Source organism: Apaloderma vittatum, unplaced genomic scaffold (assembly GCF_000703405.1).
Source record: "Apaloderma vittatum isolate BGI_N311 unplaced genomic scaffold, ASM70340v1 scaffold13241, whole genome shotgun sequence".
NCBI lineage: Eukaryota > Metazoa > Chordata > Aves > Trogoniformes > Trogonidae > Apaloderma > Apaloderma vittatum.
The window spans coordinates 1-18030 of NW_009698579.1; the positions used below are offsets into that span (position 1 = coordinate 1).

At 40.0% G+C, this 18030-nt stretch overlaps 1 protein-coding gene across 1 annotated transcript; it reads left to right on the forward strand.

Moving 5' to 3' along the window:
* Positions 1–1619: 1619 nt before the first annotated feature.
* Positions 1620–16009, forward strand: BVES (blood vessel epicardial substance; the record flags this gene model as incomplete). Its single annotated transcript, XM_009878077.1, has 5 exons — positions 1620–1807; positions 2757–2865; positions 5027–5194; positions 8319–8460; positions 15691–16009. Coding segments are annotated over 5 exons (732 nt in total), but the record flags the coding sequence as incomplete, so codon positions are not given.
* Positions 16010–18030: the final 2021 nt, after the last annotated feature.

Below are 18030 nucleotides of genomic sequence, written 5' to 3' on the forward strand. Positions count from 1 at the left end.
TCCCTTCCAACCCCAACATTCTGTGATTCATTCTGTGAATGTACAAGAAATTAAAAATGTGGGTTTCATGTAAATGTAGTAACAACAAGGTCATGCTATTATCAAGACAAGGTCACAAAAGCACCCTTATTTCTCCTATTCATGAATTTAATAAAGAACCGTGTACTGTTTCTGGGGGGTTAACTCACCATCTCTCCCCATGGGATTGTCACTAATAGAGGGATTCCCATAGTGTTCAGTGGCCTGTGTGTAGGATGGACCCATATACACTGATTGAGGCTGTCTGTGAAATACTCCAAATATGGTTCTACATATGCAGAAAGTTTCTGCTTCAGCTCAATTTGTTCTATATTTAAATAAACTTGAAATGTAACAGGGAAATTTCCTTAATTTTCCAAAACCTTTTTGTCGTATTTGATTTACTGTTTCACATACACATGTAATTCTAACAAAAAGAGCTCGGGGAGGATTTTTGATATGGAATACATACATGTCTCAGAGGCTAAAGACTAGTGTTTTCACCCTAAAATGCTTTCCTGGGGAAGGAATAGTGCATACCTGACAGTGTGAAGCTCTTGTGGGCCTCAGACAGCCTGGAACCTCCCATGGTCATTCCAGATTTCCCAACTCCTCCAGCCACAAGGTGACCAGAAGTTTCTTGATTTCCACTGTTGGCTACTGTCAGCCAAAAAATGGCTACTGTGCTGCCACCTTCTCTCCTGCTCTGTTTTTAATATTGAAATACACAAATAAATTAATCTAGAAAATTGGGTAAAGTTGGAATATTCTCATTTGTTAATGTGATGACTCTCTTCTTTCCTGCCTTTTTTCTTGGTTGCTTTTCCTTATTCTCTGTTCAAGGTATATTTTGCCTTTATCTGATACCTATTGTTCTAATTTGTTTTCCTCTTGGCAGTTATGCAGAGTTTATTCAGGCTGACTCTGCTTTCAGGGAGGCTGGGACACTGTCTCATTTCCTGCTGCCTTCATTCAGGAAAGACTTCCAGGCTTGGGATTTCAGCCAACATCCTTTCCCTCATTGCTGCTGCCTGAGTTTGGGTGGGCTCCTAGATGTGGGATGTTCAGCTGGCAACGTTTTGTTGGTTGTTTTCTTTTCCTCCCGCATCTCACATGGTTTCGATATGATGGCTTTGTTTTTCAGGACTTGCTTTTCTACTGCAAGTAAGCCAAGAAACTCAGGGATGAAAGGGGCTCCCAGGAGAGCCTGAGAGGTGGCCAGAATGAGGTGTGCATGTGCTGTGAAAAATGCAAGCAACGTCATTTTTTTTTCCTGTGTAGTTCTGGCCCAAGTCCTATTCATTGTTACATCAACAGAAGTCTCAGAAGACTCCTTGTATCTGACTCAATGTGCCACTCTGGTGGAGCAGCATTTTAAAGCATCAGCGTGGCAGCCTCGTTTATTTTAGATGAGGTTTTGGTCACCCTGTCACAGGCAGTGTTTGTGGATAGATGTCACACTTTTACCATTTCTTGCCTTGCCTAAATATAACGGTGACAGAGATGTTCCACCAATGCAGAAACTAAAGCATGTGTGCATGCTTACACTTTTTTAACTAATGCATCTGTGTTTACTGATGTCTTTTACTTTCACATTGTAGATCAAGATAGAGAAGGAGCTTAGCAGCCTCTACAAGAGAATGTTTGAACCTCTCCATGTGCCTCCAGAACTCTTCCAAAGACTAACTGGACAATTCTGCAACATTCAGACTTTAAAGACAGGTCAAACTTATGCTGCAGAAGATAAAACATCAGTTGATGACAGGCTGAGCATTCTGCTGAAGGGAAAGTAGGTTCAACAAAGCTTGGGGAGGGCCAGTCTTTGTATGATCATTGAATAGATTAGAAAGCTGTTGGGTTTTTTGTTAGCTTTTTAAACATTATTTTTTATAGCACTCTGTGGTTTGTAGCAGAATAATCTATAGGTACAGACTATTTTGTGACACTATTTTTGAATCACCGTGATGTCTCTTACTGGGAGCGTATTATGTCTCTACTTGCATGTGCAGATTTTACTTGGAATTATATTTGTATAGTGCCAAAGGCAGTGTCTTCCAGAACAAGCAAGAAATTTGTTTGAGCATTAGATATCCAAGTCGTATTCTCCGTACATTCTCAGATTTTAAGGTTAAAAAACATCGTGCATGAGGGAATTTAAAGTCCCTCTAGCAGACTTTAAAACAACAGTCGTGTTGGAAATGATTCATTGCACACATGTGTGCAAGCTGAGAAGGGCAGGTGCACGGCCCAGAAGCTGTGAGGACCCAGGTGAAAAAGGGTAAAATAAATGCCCATGGTCAGGCTGTAATCTTGAAGCTCTTGCTAAATTTTGGTCAATAGTTTAACCCGTTTCTGATGGTAGCAACAGTGATGTCAGGCTTCACAGTTTTTCTTAAGTCATTAGCTGCTCATTACTGCAATGCTAGTTCCCTAAAGGAAACCTGATTCTGGTCTGGCTGTACAGCATAACCCTGCACACCTTTTTCTTCTGAATAGTGATGTTTTGAGGCTACGCACCATGTTCGGCAGTTTGAATCGGCTGACAGCTTGTTCTGCCTGGAATCAGTAGAGGTTTAGGCAGAAAACAGGGTAGATCTGGGGCTGAAATTCTAGAAGATTAGCGTATTTTTGCCTGTTACCCACTTCTTTACAATTGACAACAATCGTATCCAAATTTAGATTAAAATTAATCAGTCTCCATGACTTTAAAATGCTGATTCATACATTTTTATTTCCAGAATGAAGGTGTCTTATCGAGGGCATTTTCTGCATAACATATACCCCTGTGCCTTTATAGATTCTCCTGAATTTCGATCAACTCAGATGAACCGGGGTGAGAAATTCCAGGTACACTTTGGTTTAAATGTCACTGGGAATGAACTGATGAGATAATTAAAAAATGGGATATAAGCTTGATCAACAGCGAACTACTAGACTTGCATAATTTTTCTAGCTTTCTAATACTGTTGTTTCGTGATGAACCATATAAGGAATACCTTTTAAAATGAAATGCTGCAAAACAGTGTTATGATGATGTTTGATGAGCAGTCTGGCTTTTGTTCTTCCCTTCTCTCCCTTCTCTCCCTTCTTCTCTCCCTTCTCTCCCTTCTTCTCTCCCTTCTCTCCCTTCTTCTCTCCCGTCTCTCCTGTCTCCCTCCCGTCTCTCCCGTCTCCCTCCCCTCCCCTCCCCCCCTCTCTTTTCCAAGTTTATCTTCTGTTAAGAGATTATTCAGGACAACCTGGGACAACCTGCTTTTTTGTTAGCTTTTTTAATGTTATTTCTTATAGTGCAGGGGAGTTGAACTAAATGATCTTTCAAGGTTACTTCCAACCCCTAACATTCTGTGATTCTGTGAAATAATTGAAGAGAGAGTTTTACTGAAAAAGAGATTATGTGAACAGTCATATCATGGTTCAAAAACAGAAGAAGAAAAATAATTATTGTAGTTGCTATTGTATTTGGTGTTGCTAGTATGAAAAATTGGAAAGTTCAGGCCCTAGTAGTTTGAACATTTATCTGTCATTTTGAAAGTTGTTGAAGCAACATAACCTGTAAGCTATTACAGTATGTTGAATAAAAATATTCGTATGGGGAACAGTAGGGCTATATGTCTCTAGCAGTGTAATTGTGCCAGTACATTAAAGGATATATTACACTGTAGGCTGTTGGTAAATAGTACTGTTGGGAAAGTTTTGTCCTCATAGTGCTGAAATGTCTATTTTGCTGTCTTCTGCCTGATGTTCCTTAAATGGGTGTGTGTAATGATGATGGGACTGTGCCTGGCTGGGTGGAGCCACACTGATACCCTGGCAGAAGGGGAGGGAGGGAGAGCAATATAGACTCTAAAATCAATGATTGATGTCATATGTCCCAGTCAAATACGAAGCTTAACGCTGAGGAGAGAGACTTGTCCAGGTGCACTCACTGTACGGCGGTGAGGCGTCTGCAGCACGGGCGCCCTCCCGGCAGCACGGTCGCCCCCCCGTCGCAGCCACTTTCTCTCCAAAGTGATAAGAGTTGGTCCCGCTGGAGGGAAGAGGGTCGCACCTTAACTTTCTGCCTGCCTTAAAAATCACTGTATTCTGGCGCAGCGTACATCCCTCATTCCTGGGACCCGCTCATAGGGCTGCCATTGCAAAAAACCACGAATTCAATCTTAAGGACCCCATCTGCTGGCGAATTCTTCCTCAGCCTGTGCTGCTGTTGCAGACCATGCAGTTAAAATCTGCGGATGTGTGACAGTTTCCCATCATTTCTTGGCTTTTACGTCCTTTTAATTTTTTCAGGAGGTAGCGCTAGTTTGTGATAGCGAAGAGCACCCGACTTCCCAAATGCCTGACTTTCCCTTGCGAAACACGCTGCTGGATATGGCCGAGGGGTGCAGGTTTCGGTGTGTCATTGCCCTCTGCTGGCACAGGGGCCGAACCTGGCGGGTCCTGCCTCCCTGGAGAGGGTGCGAGCTCCTCTGCCATTGTCGCTGGCAGAATTATCAGTATCTGAACAAAGGGAGCCCTGGCTCAGCTGCTAGAAGGTGGCACTTGTGGGATCAGCAGGGCTGACAATAAAGAGAGAAAGATGAAAATATTTTTTCCTAAGTCACTAAAGCTTCTTTGATGGAGACCTTTGGATTATACCAGTTGTTCCTGTTTGGTGGCAGCAATGCGAAGTAAAACCAAGTAACATGTAGGCTTTTTGGATACAAGTAGTGTCATCGCTATGGGACTGACCTGATGTGTAGATCTCCTCTAACATAAATGCTTTTACAGTCTGGAATTTAGGACAGATTTTCTGCTATTATCTCCCCCCAGGTTTTCTGGAAAACAACCTGGCCATGCTTATCAGTTAAAAATGTGATGATAATGTTTTACATTTGTGGATATTATGTTCTAAGGGATACCAAAAAGTTTTGTGACTTTAAGAGTTATTTTAACTGAAGGCACAAATGAAATGGTATCGCTTACTGTAAAGCAAAAGAGAAGTGCTAATTCTGAGCCTGTGTTTTCTCAGGTCACCATTATCGCAGACGATAACTGCAAGTTCCTCTGCTGGTCCAGGGAAAGGCTGACTTATTTTCTGGAATCTGAGCCATTTCTTTATGAGATCTTTAAATACCTTATTGGCAAAGATATTACAAATAAACTCTATTCATTGAATGACCCGACCTTAAATGACAAGGTAAGCAACTGAAGTTTCATTTGGGAATTTTCCTCCCACACACAAATGTATTGTTACATCAACTTTCAATCATCTTAAAGCACTTTTTATTTAACCTGCTTCTGTCAGCTACTGAATTCACACTCACTGCCTTTTAGTGCCAAAGTCTGAGTCAGTGCAACGTTTTTGTTGGACACAATGTAAGTTAAAAGTTAGCACAGTAATGTGTAAGAAAGGTGAATAACTGAGGTTCAGAACTGATCAACTAGCACAAATATTTCTAGCCAACTAGTAGATGTGGTGGCTGGTAGCTAAAGAGGTGCTTCTCCCTCGATATTCTCTCTCATTAACAAATGGTTGCCTTTGCACAAAGAGGCTTCAGCGTTTTTCTTAAAGAATTTGCTTGCTGGGTCAAACACCTGGGTAATACTGCTTGCCAAGGAGATTAATTTCAACGTGTGTTTGAGGGTTGCAAACACAGAAAAAAAATTGAGGAACGGTAGTTTGACATGGTGTAGTTAGTGGAAGGAGGCAGGAAATATGTATAAAGTATTCAGTGATCTGAATATAATTTACTCTTCTTTGCCTATAGAAGGAGTGTGTTTGAGGTGTCAAAGTAAGTGGTCTCGATGTAGTCATGGATATACCGATTATCTTGTTTTACTTGCTTTTTGTCTTCTTACTTAATTACATGTCTTTTCAAGATTTGGACAGTAACTTGGCTGCTGGTGGTTATTTTTGTTATTTTTGTTATTTATGTAGTGGCTGTAGGGTTCTCATAATTTATTTGAAGAACTTTCACTATCATTTATGAAAAGCTTTATAATTTTATAATATAGTATTTTCATATTCTGTCTATTTATTTATCTCACACTAACTCAGAGCACAAATCCTGCTCATCAGATGACTCATCAATATTTCTCATACAGGTTAAATAGTTACTTCCGCAAAGTTGTGAATTGAGTAGAAAATGACGCAAAGGAATGACTGCCATTGGTGCTATAGAATAGTCTTTGACAGGCTAATTAGACATTTTAAGTTTTGTCAGTTTGGTACTGGCTGTGGAAGGAGAAAAGAAAGAATTGCTTGAGAAACATTTGAACAGTAATAAAGCATTGATTATTCTGTTTTCTGGTCAATGAAATACTGTCTTGCAATCAGATCCTCAAAACCATTTTGAATGACTGTTTTCGTCTTACTAATGCAGTAAGATAAACATTACCTAGCATGAATGCACTACCTATAAAACACATCTTACAAAGTATGTGGGTAAAGCTGGAAATGATCCGTATTAAACCCCACATCTACATAGACAGTAAGTCATTTCTAGAGTACGCCATTGGGAAGGACTGTGTAGAGATGTGCCTTCTGTGTGTGCATTCACACTGCCCCTCCTGGGAAACTCCTGTTCTCCACAGCCCTCTTCACTTTGCCTTTTTTTTTTTCTCTTCTTTTTCCCTCTTTATCTTTCTTATTGTTGTTCTTTTCCCTTTTTTCCCCCTCTCGTTTCTACTTTCTATTTTATCTTCCTCTCTTCTCTTTCCTTGCCTCATTTTCTTTTTTTACACGTGGCTGACAGCATTACAGTGTCATAGCTGCTATATAAAGTCATCTGTAACAAACCTGTGCTGCTGATTTCTGGCACTGTAGAGCTTCAGCATTAGTATAAATAGTTCTTGAAATTGAAGTATAATGAAGAACTCATTGCGGTTTTTTAAGTGCAAGTCCTTACCATACCTTCTAGGTATTAAAAACACTCCAAACTTTGCCCCTCCTTTGACATCCGCACCCTTTGACTTCAGTTTGTCTTTATTTTTAGTGACAACAGTCACATGAATTTAAGGTTATTGTAACTGTTTTATCACAGTAACTTCTGAAAATGTATGTTGTCAAAATGGAGAGTGAGCATTTGGGAAATTTGTAGTACCTTTTTATTCTTCCTCAAATGAAAATCCGGTTGCACAAGCCCTTCCTACATACCATAGAACAAGAACCGTCAAGTAAATTCTTCATTCCCCTGCTGCCAGCACGCTGTGCATATATCAATTCTCACAGGCTTCATTGTCCGATATACGTATTACTGGTGTCTTTAATGCTTTTTAACTGGTCACAATCTCAACAGAAAATTTTGTAGTTGACTTCTGAACACAGGGAACATACAAGAGAACAACTAAACCAAATTCAGTATAGATTATACATAATCGAGATGGTAGTAGAAAAGATAAGAATATCAATTCATTGGATGTTGGAGAATGGAAGAGTATCCATTTATTTTTAAGGAACCTTGTAATATGCTCCTACCTGAGGACATTTTCACTACTGTTGGCAAAATAGTCATTCCTCTCCCCATGAAGCGGGAAGCTAATTCCTGACGTTTGAAGTTCAGTAAAGTGGAGTTATCCATTATGCTTTTGTCATTGATTACTACCTTTCACATATACCTAAAATAGCATTATGACTTGTGGTAATATTTAACAAGGTACAATGTATGGTTTCATATAAATATTATAGTACAGCCTTCTCAGGAAGACTGCTCAGAGCAAATGGAAGCTCCTAAGACCATTTGGCAGGCAAAGGATAATGTTAATGTGATGCATTTAATCTGTCTTTGGTAAAATCAAGGGCCAAATGATCATCTGCTAGGAAGAAATGACAGTCACTGTTTTCTAACATGATGAAATGAAAAATCAGGAAAGTGAACAAGTTTCTTTTAAGATATAAATTGTTAAACACTCTATATAGCATATTGTCTGGTTTAGCAAGAAGGACCGTGCTCCTCATAAAGGCTATTATTAATTGCAGAGCATCACGCCTGAATAATGAATTGCCAAATAATAAAAATCAGCCTTTCTGTAGGAAAATATATGAGAAGTCCAGTGCAAAAACGGAATTCAGATTGAATAATTAATCTGAGGTTTCATGCTTGCCAGTGTTCTAATTACAATATATTACTGGCACCTTCCCTTTTCATTTAAATCAATTTACACTGCATAGAATCTTCTGCTCTAACAGGTGGTTTTCTTGTTTCATGAATAATCATAGCTGAGACCAGAGCGTCTGCTACAGAGGAAACAGTTATTTTTCATATTTATTTTAGTTTACTTGATACCTTTTTAAAAGTAATAATTTTAATTATTTTTTTTAGGCTTCGAAAAAGATCGATCGACAGCCTAGTCTCTGCTCACAGCTCTCTGTGATGCAGATGAGAAACAGCATGGCCAGTACCAGTGACAGTGAGGATGGCTTGCAGATGTTTCTTCGTGGGACTTCCTCTGCATCCTCTCTTCGTGAGTGCCCAAAGTAGTTCATGCCAGTTTTGATCACAACTTGGTTGACCATAAGAGACGAGACGATTGGAGATCTCCTGTGGTCTTCAGTGGTAGCAGACTGTAGTTTTTTGGATGCTGCTGTACATCGGCTAAGTGGAGGGACCCAACTGTAGTGAATTCCTATGATGCATAAGGCTTTGTATACTAACTGAAGCTACCTCATGTAGATACTAGCAAAAAGCCAGCATGTGTTGTAATAATTTTTGGCATAATGTGAATGTGTAGGCATTATATGTTTATGTGTAGTTTATCATATGCTATAGAAACGTTTATAGCAACGGGGCAAAACTGTGATTGTACAGCGCCTGTCACAGTAGTGTCTCCTTTGGTCTGAGACTGCCGCTTGTAGAAGTTAAAAACTCAAACAGAACTTTTGCCTCAGCAACTTCGTGCTCTGCTTTTCCTTCTGAGATGGGTTGTATTGGCAGAGTCTGGAGGAATCTGGTGTACAAGCAGTATTTTCATGTCATCTGGAGAAGTCTCCAAATAACGTGTCAGGCTCTCTACTCCTGTGCTTTGTATGTCAGGAGTAGTAGAGAACAGGTGAAGTGAGAGGAAAAAAAATTCTGACCTTTTTGCCTCTACTCTTTGAGTTTATTCCTCTATAGAAACCTTCTAAATGATTCTTCCTAGGCTTCTGCTGTTGTTCATTTTTAATTTCCCTGAATCTAAACTTCAACAGTAGCCTGAGCATCTTTTGAACTGAAAAAACCCAAAGATGCTCAGTTTTCTCATTTGGCATAAGCTGTTAGTTTAATGGAATTTTAAAGGATCATATAAGATGGATTATTTTGACTTGGGAAATATTGTTTTTTAATAAATAGAATTAAAATATATGAGTGAAAAAATTTACTGACATTTATTATGGTTAAACTCTCTGCTAAGAAGTGTTTTTTGCACTTTCCCTTTTAATTATCTGTTCTCCATTGTGTTCCTCATAGTCCTCATCCAGGAACTCCCTCAGACTTGGGGGCCTATCTGTTTTCAGTCCTTAACATTGATACAGTCTGCATGCCCAGACTAGGTAGAAGCAAAAGCCCTGCTAGTGTTTCACCCTGCTAGAATGTCGAGGGTGACACCTGGCATACAGTTTGATGAAAATTCCAATGACATTTTCTTTATTTCTTGTCTATTCCCTGAAAGGATGTTTAGAATCACAGAAAAGTTGAGGTTGGAAGGAGCCTCTGGAGATTGTCTAGTCCAACCATATGTACAAAGCAGGGTCAGCTAGAGCCAGTTGTTCAAGGCCATATCCAGTCAAGCTTTGAATATTTCTAAGCTGGAAGATTTCACAGCTTCTCTGGGCGACCTGTTCCAAGTCCTTACCACCCTCATGGTGAAAAAAATTGCCCTTACTTCAACTCATGGCTGTTGTCCTTTGTTCTTTAGTGCATGCTACCGAGAAAAGTCTGGCTCAGTCTTCTTTACACCCTTCCATTAGGTAGCCAAAGACAACAGTAAGATCCCCTCTGAGCCTTCTGTTCACGAGGCTGAACACACTCCGTTCGTGCAGCCTCTCCGTGTACGTCACGTGCTTCAGCCTCTGACCATCTTGGCTGCTCTCCACTGCACTCACTTCAGTACGTCCATGTCTTTTGTGTAAGGGGAAACCCAAAACTGGGCACAGCACTCTGGATCCTGTCTCACAAGTGCCAAATAGAGGGGATTAGTCTCTTCCATTGACCTGCTGGCTACGCTTTTGCTAATATGGCCCAATATATGCTGCTAATATGGCCCAATATGCCTTCTTCACTGCAGGGGCTCTCTGCTGACTTCCATTTTGTGTCCACCAGGACTTCCAGGTCTGCTTCTGCAAAGCTGCTTTCCAACCAGATGTTGCCCAGGCTGTACTGCTGTGTAGGTTTGTTGTGTCCCAGGTGCTGGAATTTGCCTTTGCTGAACTTCATGTGGTTTCTGTCAGTTCTTTTCTCCAGCCTCTGAACCTCCATTCTGAGTAGCTGCCCTACCCTCTGGCCTATCAACAGTTTCCCTCACTACTTAGCAATTATCTGTGAACTTGGCAGGAGTGCACTCCATCCCATCACCCAGGTCATTAATATATTGAACATTATAGGCCTTAGTATTTGCCCTTAAGTGACTTGAGGATTCTATGGCAGGCTGTGGAGAGCTGTGCTATGGTCCAGGTAAACAACATCCACTGCAGTGTATTCACAGAGCCTGTCATCACACCACAGGAGGTGGTCAGACTGGTCAGGCATGATCTGCTCATGCTGGCTGTTCCCAGTCACCTTCCTCTCCTTCATGTCTTGGGCATGGCTTCCAGGAAGACAGGGTCCATAACTGAGGTTAAGCTGATAGGCCAGTAGGTCCCTTGATCCTCCTCCTTGCCCTTCTTGAAAATTACCATGACATTGGCCTTTTTGCTCTGCCCTGACTGGCCTTGACCTTTCCAAGATGATAGACAGGGGTCTTGCAATTGCATCAGCCAACTGTCAGCACCCGTGGGTGCAGCCCATGTGATTCCACAGTCTTGTGTTTGCCCTGTTTGCTTAGGTGCTCCCTAACTCAATCGAGCTTTCCTGTAAGTCAGTATCACTCTCCCAGTCTCTACCATGAGGCTCAGAGACCTGGGAGGCCTCAGAACAAACTAGCAATGAAAACTGAAGCAAAAAAAGGTGTTGGGAGTCTTAGCCTTTTCCATGTCCCTAAGTCCCATGCCCCTCTGAGCCAATGTCTTTGCAGAAGTCCTTCTTGTTGCCCTTCACTAGATCCAGGGCCAGCTGAGCTTTGACTTTCCTAATTCCACCACTGCATGCTTGGGCCATGTTTCTGTATTCCTCCCAAGCAGTTCATCCCTGCTTTCACTTCATGTGTTTGTGTTTGAGTTCTACCAGGACTTTTTTTGTTCATCTCTGCCAGCCTTCTACCATGCTTGCTCAACTTTCTGTACACTGGAACGAACTGTCCTTGTGTTTCAGGAAAGGTGTCCTTGAAGATCAGCCATCTGTGCTTGGGTCCCTTTGCCCTTCCAGGCCATGTCCTGCCAAGTAGAACCCTGAGCAAGCCCCAGTCCCCTGTTCTCAGGTCTAATGTTGTAACCCTACTATTTGTCTTGCACACTTCTCAGTATTTTAAACTCCACCAGCTCCTGGACACTGCAGCCAAAGTTACCATCAGCCTTCACCTCCCTGATAAAGTTCTTCCTTGTTTGTCAGTGACAGGTCCACCAGAGCACCTTCCCTAGTTGGTTCATCGATCACTTGTGTGAAGAAATTGTCTGCTACTCTCTCCAGAAATCTCCTGGACTGCTTGTTCCCAGCCCTGTTGCCATTCCATCACGTTCTGGGGTGGTTAAAGTTCCCCACAAGTACCAAGGCCTGCAACCGTGAGGCTTCATCCAGTTGTCTAAAGAAGGCTTCCATCTACTTGCTCTTCTTGGTCAGGCAGCCTGTAGCAGATACCTGCCACGAAGTCTCCTGTATTGGTCTGTTCTCTGATCTTTACCTGTAAGCTGTTTAATCTGTTCCACAGCAAAACTCCATGAAATGGAAGCCACTCCTTTGCACAGAGAGCCCTTGGACAAATTTGTTCACCCAGAAGCCTGAAAGACATTGTAAAACTATGTTTGTGCAATTAGCTAGAATTAAATTTCTCTTTCAGGCTTAGCAGCAAAACACACCAGTATTTCAGCTTTGGGAGAAAGTAATCTAAATGCATGACGTGTTCAGCTGTAATTATATTAATCCCTAGAGGCATCCGTGCTTAGCACATACTTCATAAATACACTTTTTCCCTGTTGTACTTTTCCCTGGTTTGTGTACCATATTTTCCGGTGTTATGGGGTGAACTTTCCCCAAAAGAGGGGTTTAAATGCCTTTTATGTTCTGGAATTGCATGGTCTAACAGCAGTTGGTGTAGCTGATGCTCCCACTGCCACTTCCCCACTGGCAGCAGCAAGTGTGGCAGCAGCCTCCCAAATCCAATACTTCCCATACTTTTGGGGAGGCGGAGATGTTACCCACGCGGCAGAGTTATCATACACCTGGGGAAATACTGTCATTTATTACTTCTTTACATTTCGGTTAATGTGAAATTTCTGACTTCTGTAAAAGGTTGACAAAATTTTTGATGGAAGGTGATACAACTCACTAAACTGAAATGCTTCAATCTTTCTTTTTGCCAAGATAGCTTGTTAGTTTTTCCTGGGTACTGTCATTGCCAATGATGCGTTTTCTACCAAGGTGAGCTCTGCTTCAAGATTTGTATTCCATGTGGGTTGGGGCCATATATGCAGTTTTTCTTGGATCACAGGGCAAACTGAACAAAAAAGCTGCCGTTTACCTTACCACTGTTGTGTTCCCACAAACCTTCTTTTGGGTACTGTCAGTGCAGCAGTCAGTCTTGTTGGATTTTTTTTGTCTTTTTTTTAAGATTCAGTGTGAGGTACATGCTGAGGCTTGCTGTCCCAGTGCTCTTCCCTGGATCTTCCCTCTGCAGTCATACATTTCTTTATTTAAAACCAAACAAAGCCCAGAAACGCCCAGAAGATTTAGTAGGAAACATATGGAAATGACAAACTTGTTTTTGGTTTGGTTTTTTTTTTTAGTAGTAGAAGAAATTAATATGAGAAACTTATCTTTCATGAGCTCTACAGGACTACTGTCTTGTCCTTGCTATGTGATGGATTGTTGTGTGGATGAAAGCTTCCCATTAGAAATATGATATTTGACTACTACAATACAAATTAGTTTAATTCCTCTGATTTCCATAATGAAGAAAAATTGAGCATTTACATTTTTGTATATTCCAAACTTTTTAAATTATACTTTTATCTGTGCTAAAAACGATAAGCTTTGGCTCATTTTCTCAATAAACTGATATAAAGCTTTTTTCAAAGTGTTTATTAGTGAAAGGGTGAAAAATACTAATCAGTTTGTCCCAAACTACAATTACTAACAAAACTGTGTTTGAATTTAATTAACTAAGAAACCAAACTAACTGTTTGCTTTTATATTAAGGAAATAACCACCAAGAGTTCTATAATGCTTACGGAGTGAGTCGTTTGCAGCATGATGTTTTCTGTTGATAACATCACATTAACTCAGCAAGCATCCTCAAAAAGGTATTAAAGTGGGATTTGTCTGTCACGTGATACTTGTGCTTGACATCCATGATCCATCTGTATGTAATTTATTAGTAAATGGAATTGATGTATCTCTTTTTCCAAAATTTGAGTTAGGCAGAAATAGTTCAACCTGATCACAAGGGTAGCTTCACTTAACTTCCAGTGCTTTAGAAAGCATTTTGATATTAGTTTCTATTCAATAATTCTGGGTTTTGATAGTAATTCATATACTTATTTGTGATACTGTCTCTTTTTTTTCATGCTGCTTGGTTTAGATTGCTCACTTTTGCTGGTCTATGAATCGTATTTGCAAACCTCTAAGTCAAGCAGAGATGTAGAAAAGGTTCGATTTGGTAATCTTTTTCTTGGTATTACCTTGCTATGTGTGCTCCCTATATTATACCCAGCTTGTGGTTAAAAGTAGGATTGAGTTTAATGGGAAATGACATTTTGATACATATTTAGGCATAGATCCTTGAGAGAGCACAACAGAATAATGTATGGAAGACCGGAGTTCAGGGTCAGACTCAATCTCTTGAACCAACACTGGATCGAGGCATCAATAGTCATGAGGTTTGTCTTTGGAGAACCTGAGGGCGCATCTTGGAACCAAATGACTGGACAGCATTAGGCCCAATATTGGATCCTGTTCAACAGACTTGTAACTTCTTACTTCTGATTTCTGGAGAGAACTAAGCACTTTTAAACAAAAGAGAACCAGTCTAAAAATGGTAATGAACTAGTAATAAAGTAATAAGAAGTAAGTGCTTAACAATTCCAATATTTAAAAATGTGTGCGAATAACCCTTTATTGTGTTAGGTTTTGAGTGTTAAAAGAAATTACTAATGCATTTTTAACAAAAAAAGTTCTAAAAACGTAATTCTGAATACTGCTTGTGTGAATGTGACTTAAAAATGCAGTAATATGATAACCTGCTTTTGCCCATAGCAAGTATTCTCTGTGTGTAACATATACAGCATAAAGGAGTTCTTCTTCATAAACAGGCAAAGCACTCTACTGTATATCTAATAAATTTTTTGAAGTAGTAATAGCAGTGGCAATTATGTTATGACTATCAGTATTTTTTTTCAAGAAAATTTGAATTTTTAGCTTTGCATCCAGATGATCTGTCAGACAGGACTGCTACCTTTTGCTCTTTTCTTCTGAAATGGTATTTCAAAGATTTCCCTAATCTTTTTGGACATCATATGCTAGCTGCTTTTACAGTCTTCTACAGTTGTGGTGGTTTAACTCTAGAAGAGGGTATCAAGAGGAAAGAAATGTCCAAGTGCAGAAGCTATTTCAGAGCAAACAATGGGAAATGAACCTGTTTGGCTGATGTCAAACAAGCTCTTTAGTTTAACCCTCATGCTGAAAACTTAACTATAATAGAGGTAATTTGCAATGGTAACTTGCTCAAAAACTCCATTTAATGTCTTACCAGAAATGGCTCCACTCTGGCAAGCTTTATGAGTTGCTACTTTTCTAAAAGACTTTCTTAGAGCGATGAAGTCACTGTCGGTCAAAAGTTACGCAGCCTTCACCTGTAATCTTGTTTTCTTTATGGTTGTTTGTGGGGGTATTATATTTTCTATACATTTCACATTATTGTGCTTTTAAGGCAGTTAGGGCTGTGATCGGGTACCCACCTGGGGGTTGCCCAGTACACTCAGGAATTTTTTTCGTAGCTCAGTCAAGCATGAAAATGCCCCTACCTTTTGTACTTAAGGTGGCTGTTCCTGTCATCCTTCATGGAAGAGAATTAGTGGGCAAGTGTAAAGGTGAGGAAAATGGTCAGCAGGGACACAGCATCGGGCACGCCACGCGGTTGGGATTATTTGCACTGAATTTAGGGAGAATACCATGCCCATGGCCAGCTGCAGGGTTGGAACCTCAGAGGCGTTGCTGGTTCACAAAAGCGTGGCTGTCCCATGTCTAGAATGTCCTGGTGGCCAAATAATGAACGAGCCTTCATTTATAAAATCCTCTCACGAGGGAGCTGGGACAGGATTGTGAGATCGTGTACGCTTTGTCACAAAGAGGTGTAGGTAGCAGGTACGCATTGTTAAGTTAATTGGTAATTTCTTTGTAACCATGGCAGGCCCAGGCCGGACATCTCCCTACCTGAGAACTTCGGCAAAAATGAAGCCAATAGAAGAAAGTGTTGAAGATGACGTCTTTGAAGCACCATCTGCTGATAAGCTTGAACTCCAGCGGCTGCCTTAAAACAGATGTGTCCTCGCACGTACCAGAGCTTGCACAGAGCTCCAGTGCAAGAGGAAGAAGCTCAATCTGGGAGGAATCTGAAAGCTGAACCCACATCTCTGTATTTGAATTTACCACAGCATGTGTCAGTGGCTTCTAGATGGAAACGTCACATTTTATTTTACTTCTAAGTAAAATAAAATAAAATTTAAAAATGCATGGGGTTTGTTTTTGTTTTCTGAACATGGGTGGTTGCTGTATTTCTATTTTGACTCTTGCCATCATAAATTTAGTATTAAGAGTCTCACTAGCCTGAAACCTCTAAAGACTAGAAATATCCCCAGTTCATTTCCATAAGTTTCTTTCAGGGCTATATCTTGGTGGTTTTCAATTGGAGATTTTGAAACTGTTTCCAAAGCCATATTGCTGTTGCCTATCATCGTTGTGAGAGTCCCATATGAAATAGTACACACACTCTTCTGCACATTTTGGTAGGTATTTGCCTGTAATTCTGGCATTTCCCAACCCGACTTCTTGACTCTACAATTGTAATAATGACTTAAATATTAATTTTTCTTGGCCATATATTTAAATTTAATATTGCCTTTCCAACTTTTTTTTCTTTAGGTAACTGTATTACACTGAAGTCTGTGTTTTTCCTTAATCTTATCCATGGAGTGACTGAGCTGTTCTGGATTAACCACACAGCGATATGTGAGGTACAAATGGCAACTGGACATAGGAAATTCAGTTTAAAACTCAAAAAAGGGTAGCTGCAATTGCAGTAAAACAATCTTTCTAAGAGGCACTTGTAGGAGTCTGTAGTGTGTGGAGAAAAATAGATGTAGCTGTGCTTCTATCCTTTGACAGTCCTTGAAACTTCTTATTCAACAAATAGTGTATTTTAGCGAAATGTCACAGAAAATAGCTATTAGTCCATTTCTTGAATGCACAACACTCTGCTACATACAATAACAGAGTTTTAGTGTAAATTCTCAAGCAATCAGAGGTGTCACAGTCTAGATTTTGCTGCTTTTTGTCATTTCATTTTAATTCTAAAATTTATCCTGACAGAACATACTTGCATCTCAGTTATATAACCCACTTATTCCCTCCTCAAAAGCTCATGCCATATCAAACCACACAGTTAAATGATTGGAATTTTGACCTGTGTGGTCAGCGTTCCTGTTTATGTGAACTTAAATCCAATGTTGAGTATTGCATTGGTATATCTTGTGGTTCAGTAGGTTTTGCATTATTAAAAATGTCACACTGAAGTGAGACATACTTAGTAATTTGTGTAAATATATGTAAAATATATTTAGGCCACACATGCAAAAAACCAGCACATTGGCTTCTCCTGGAGTTGATGTAGTTTGCCATCTAAATCTGATTTAATGCTATGAAAGTCTTCATAGGTAGAGAATAGGAAATTGTCTTGCAGCTGTTGGAACAGCTAACTCCACGGATTTGATAAACCAAAATTCAGCGACTAAAACATAACTTCATATTTCAAATTATGCCACATTTAAAATCATACTGCATTTTTAGTAGCTGTCAGATACTAGGAACTAAACAGATTAGACCATGAACAAAAATACAGCAGACAATAAGAAAACTGAATATATGAGAAAAATAGGAAACATTTTCCATGCAATGAAATGCATACTAAAGGAGAAATATGTATTCTCATAACTCCTAGTGACTGCTAAGTGTAAAGTGAACTTATTTGAGTTTTTGGATGTCCTGTTTCTTTTCTTAAAAAGAAGAATATTTGCAGAAGATTTCAATAAGGTAAGTTATAGAAATATAGACTTACTCAGGTTGAGACCTCTGCAAGTCATCTGGTCTAGCCTCCTAAATCAGGGTCAACTTCCAAATGAGTGGAAATATTGTAAAGATGGAGATGAAAATATTAACAAGGGCTGCTGCGGGAAGATGGTGATGTGTGAAGATCTTACATCAAAAATGCTCATCTTCCTTTTGGATTTCAACACAGCCAAACTTTGTAAACAAAACAATTCTGTATATTTTTGCAGGTTTTATGAAAGCTGTTCCAAGTCGTTTATTGTGCAGCTGTGTGAGTAACACGATGGTGAGAGACTCGCAGATCAGTGGGTACAGGCTTCCTTGCTCCCGACATCAGTTTCAAGCTCAGCATAAGAAGTGACATTTTACTCCCATTCCAGAAAATAAAATGAGCCCTGTGGATTAAACATGAGTCAAAAGAAGGATG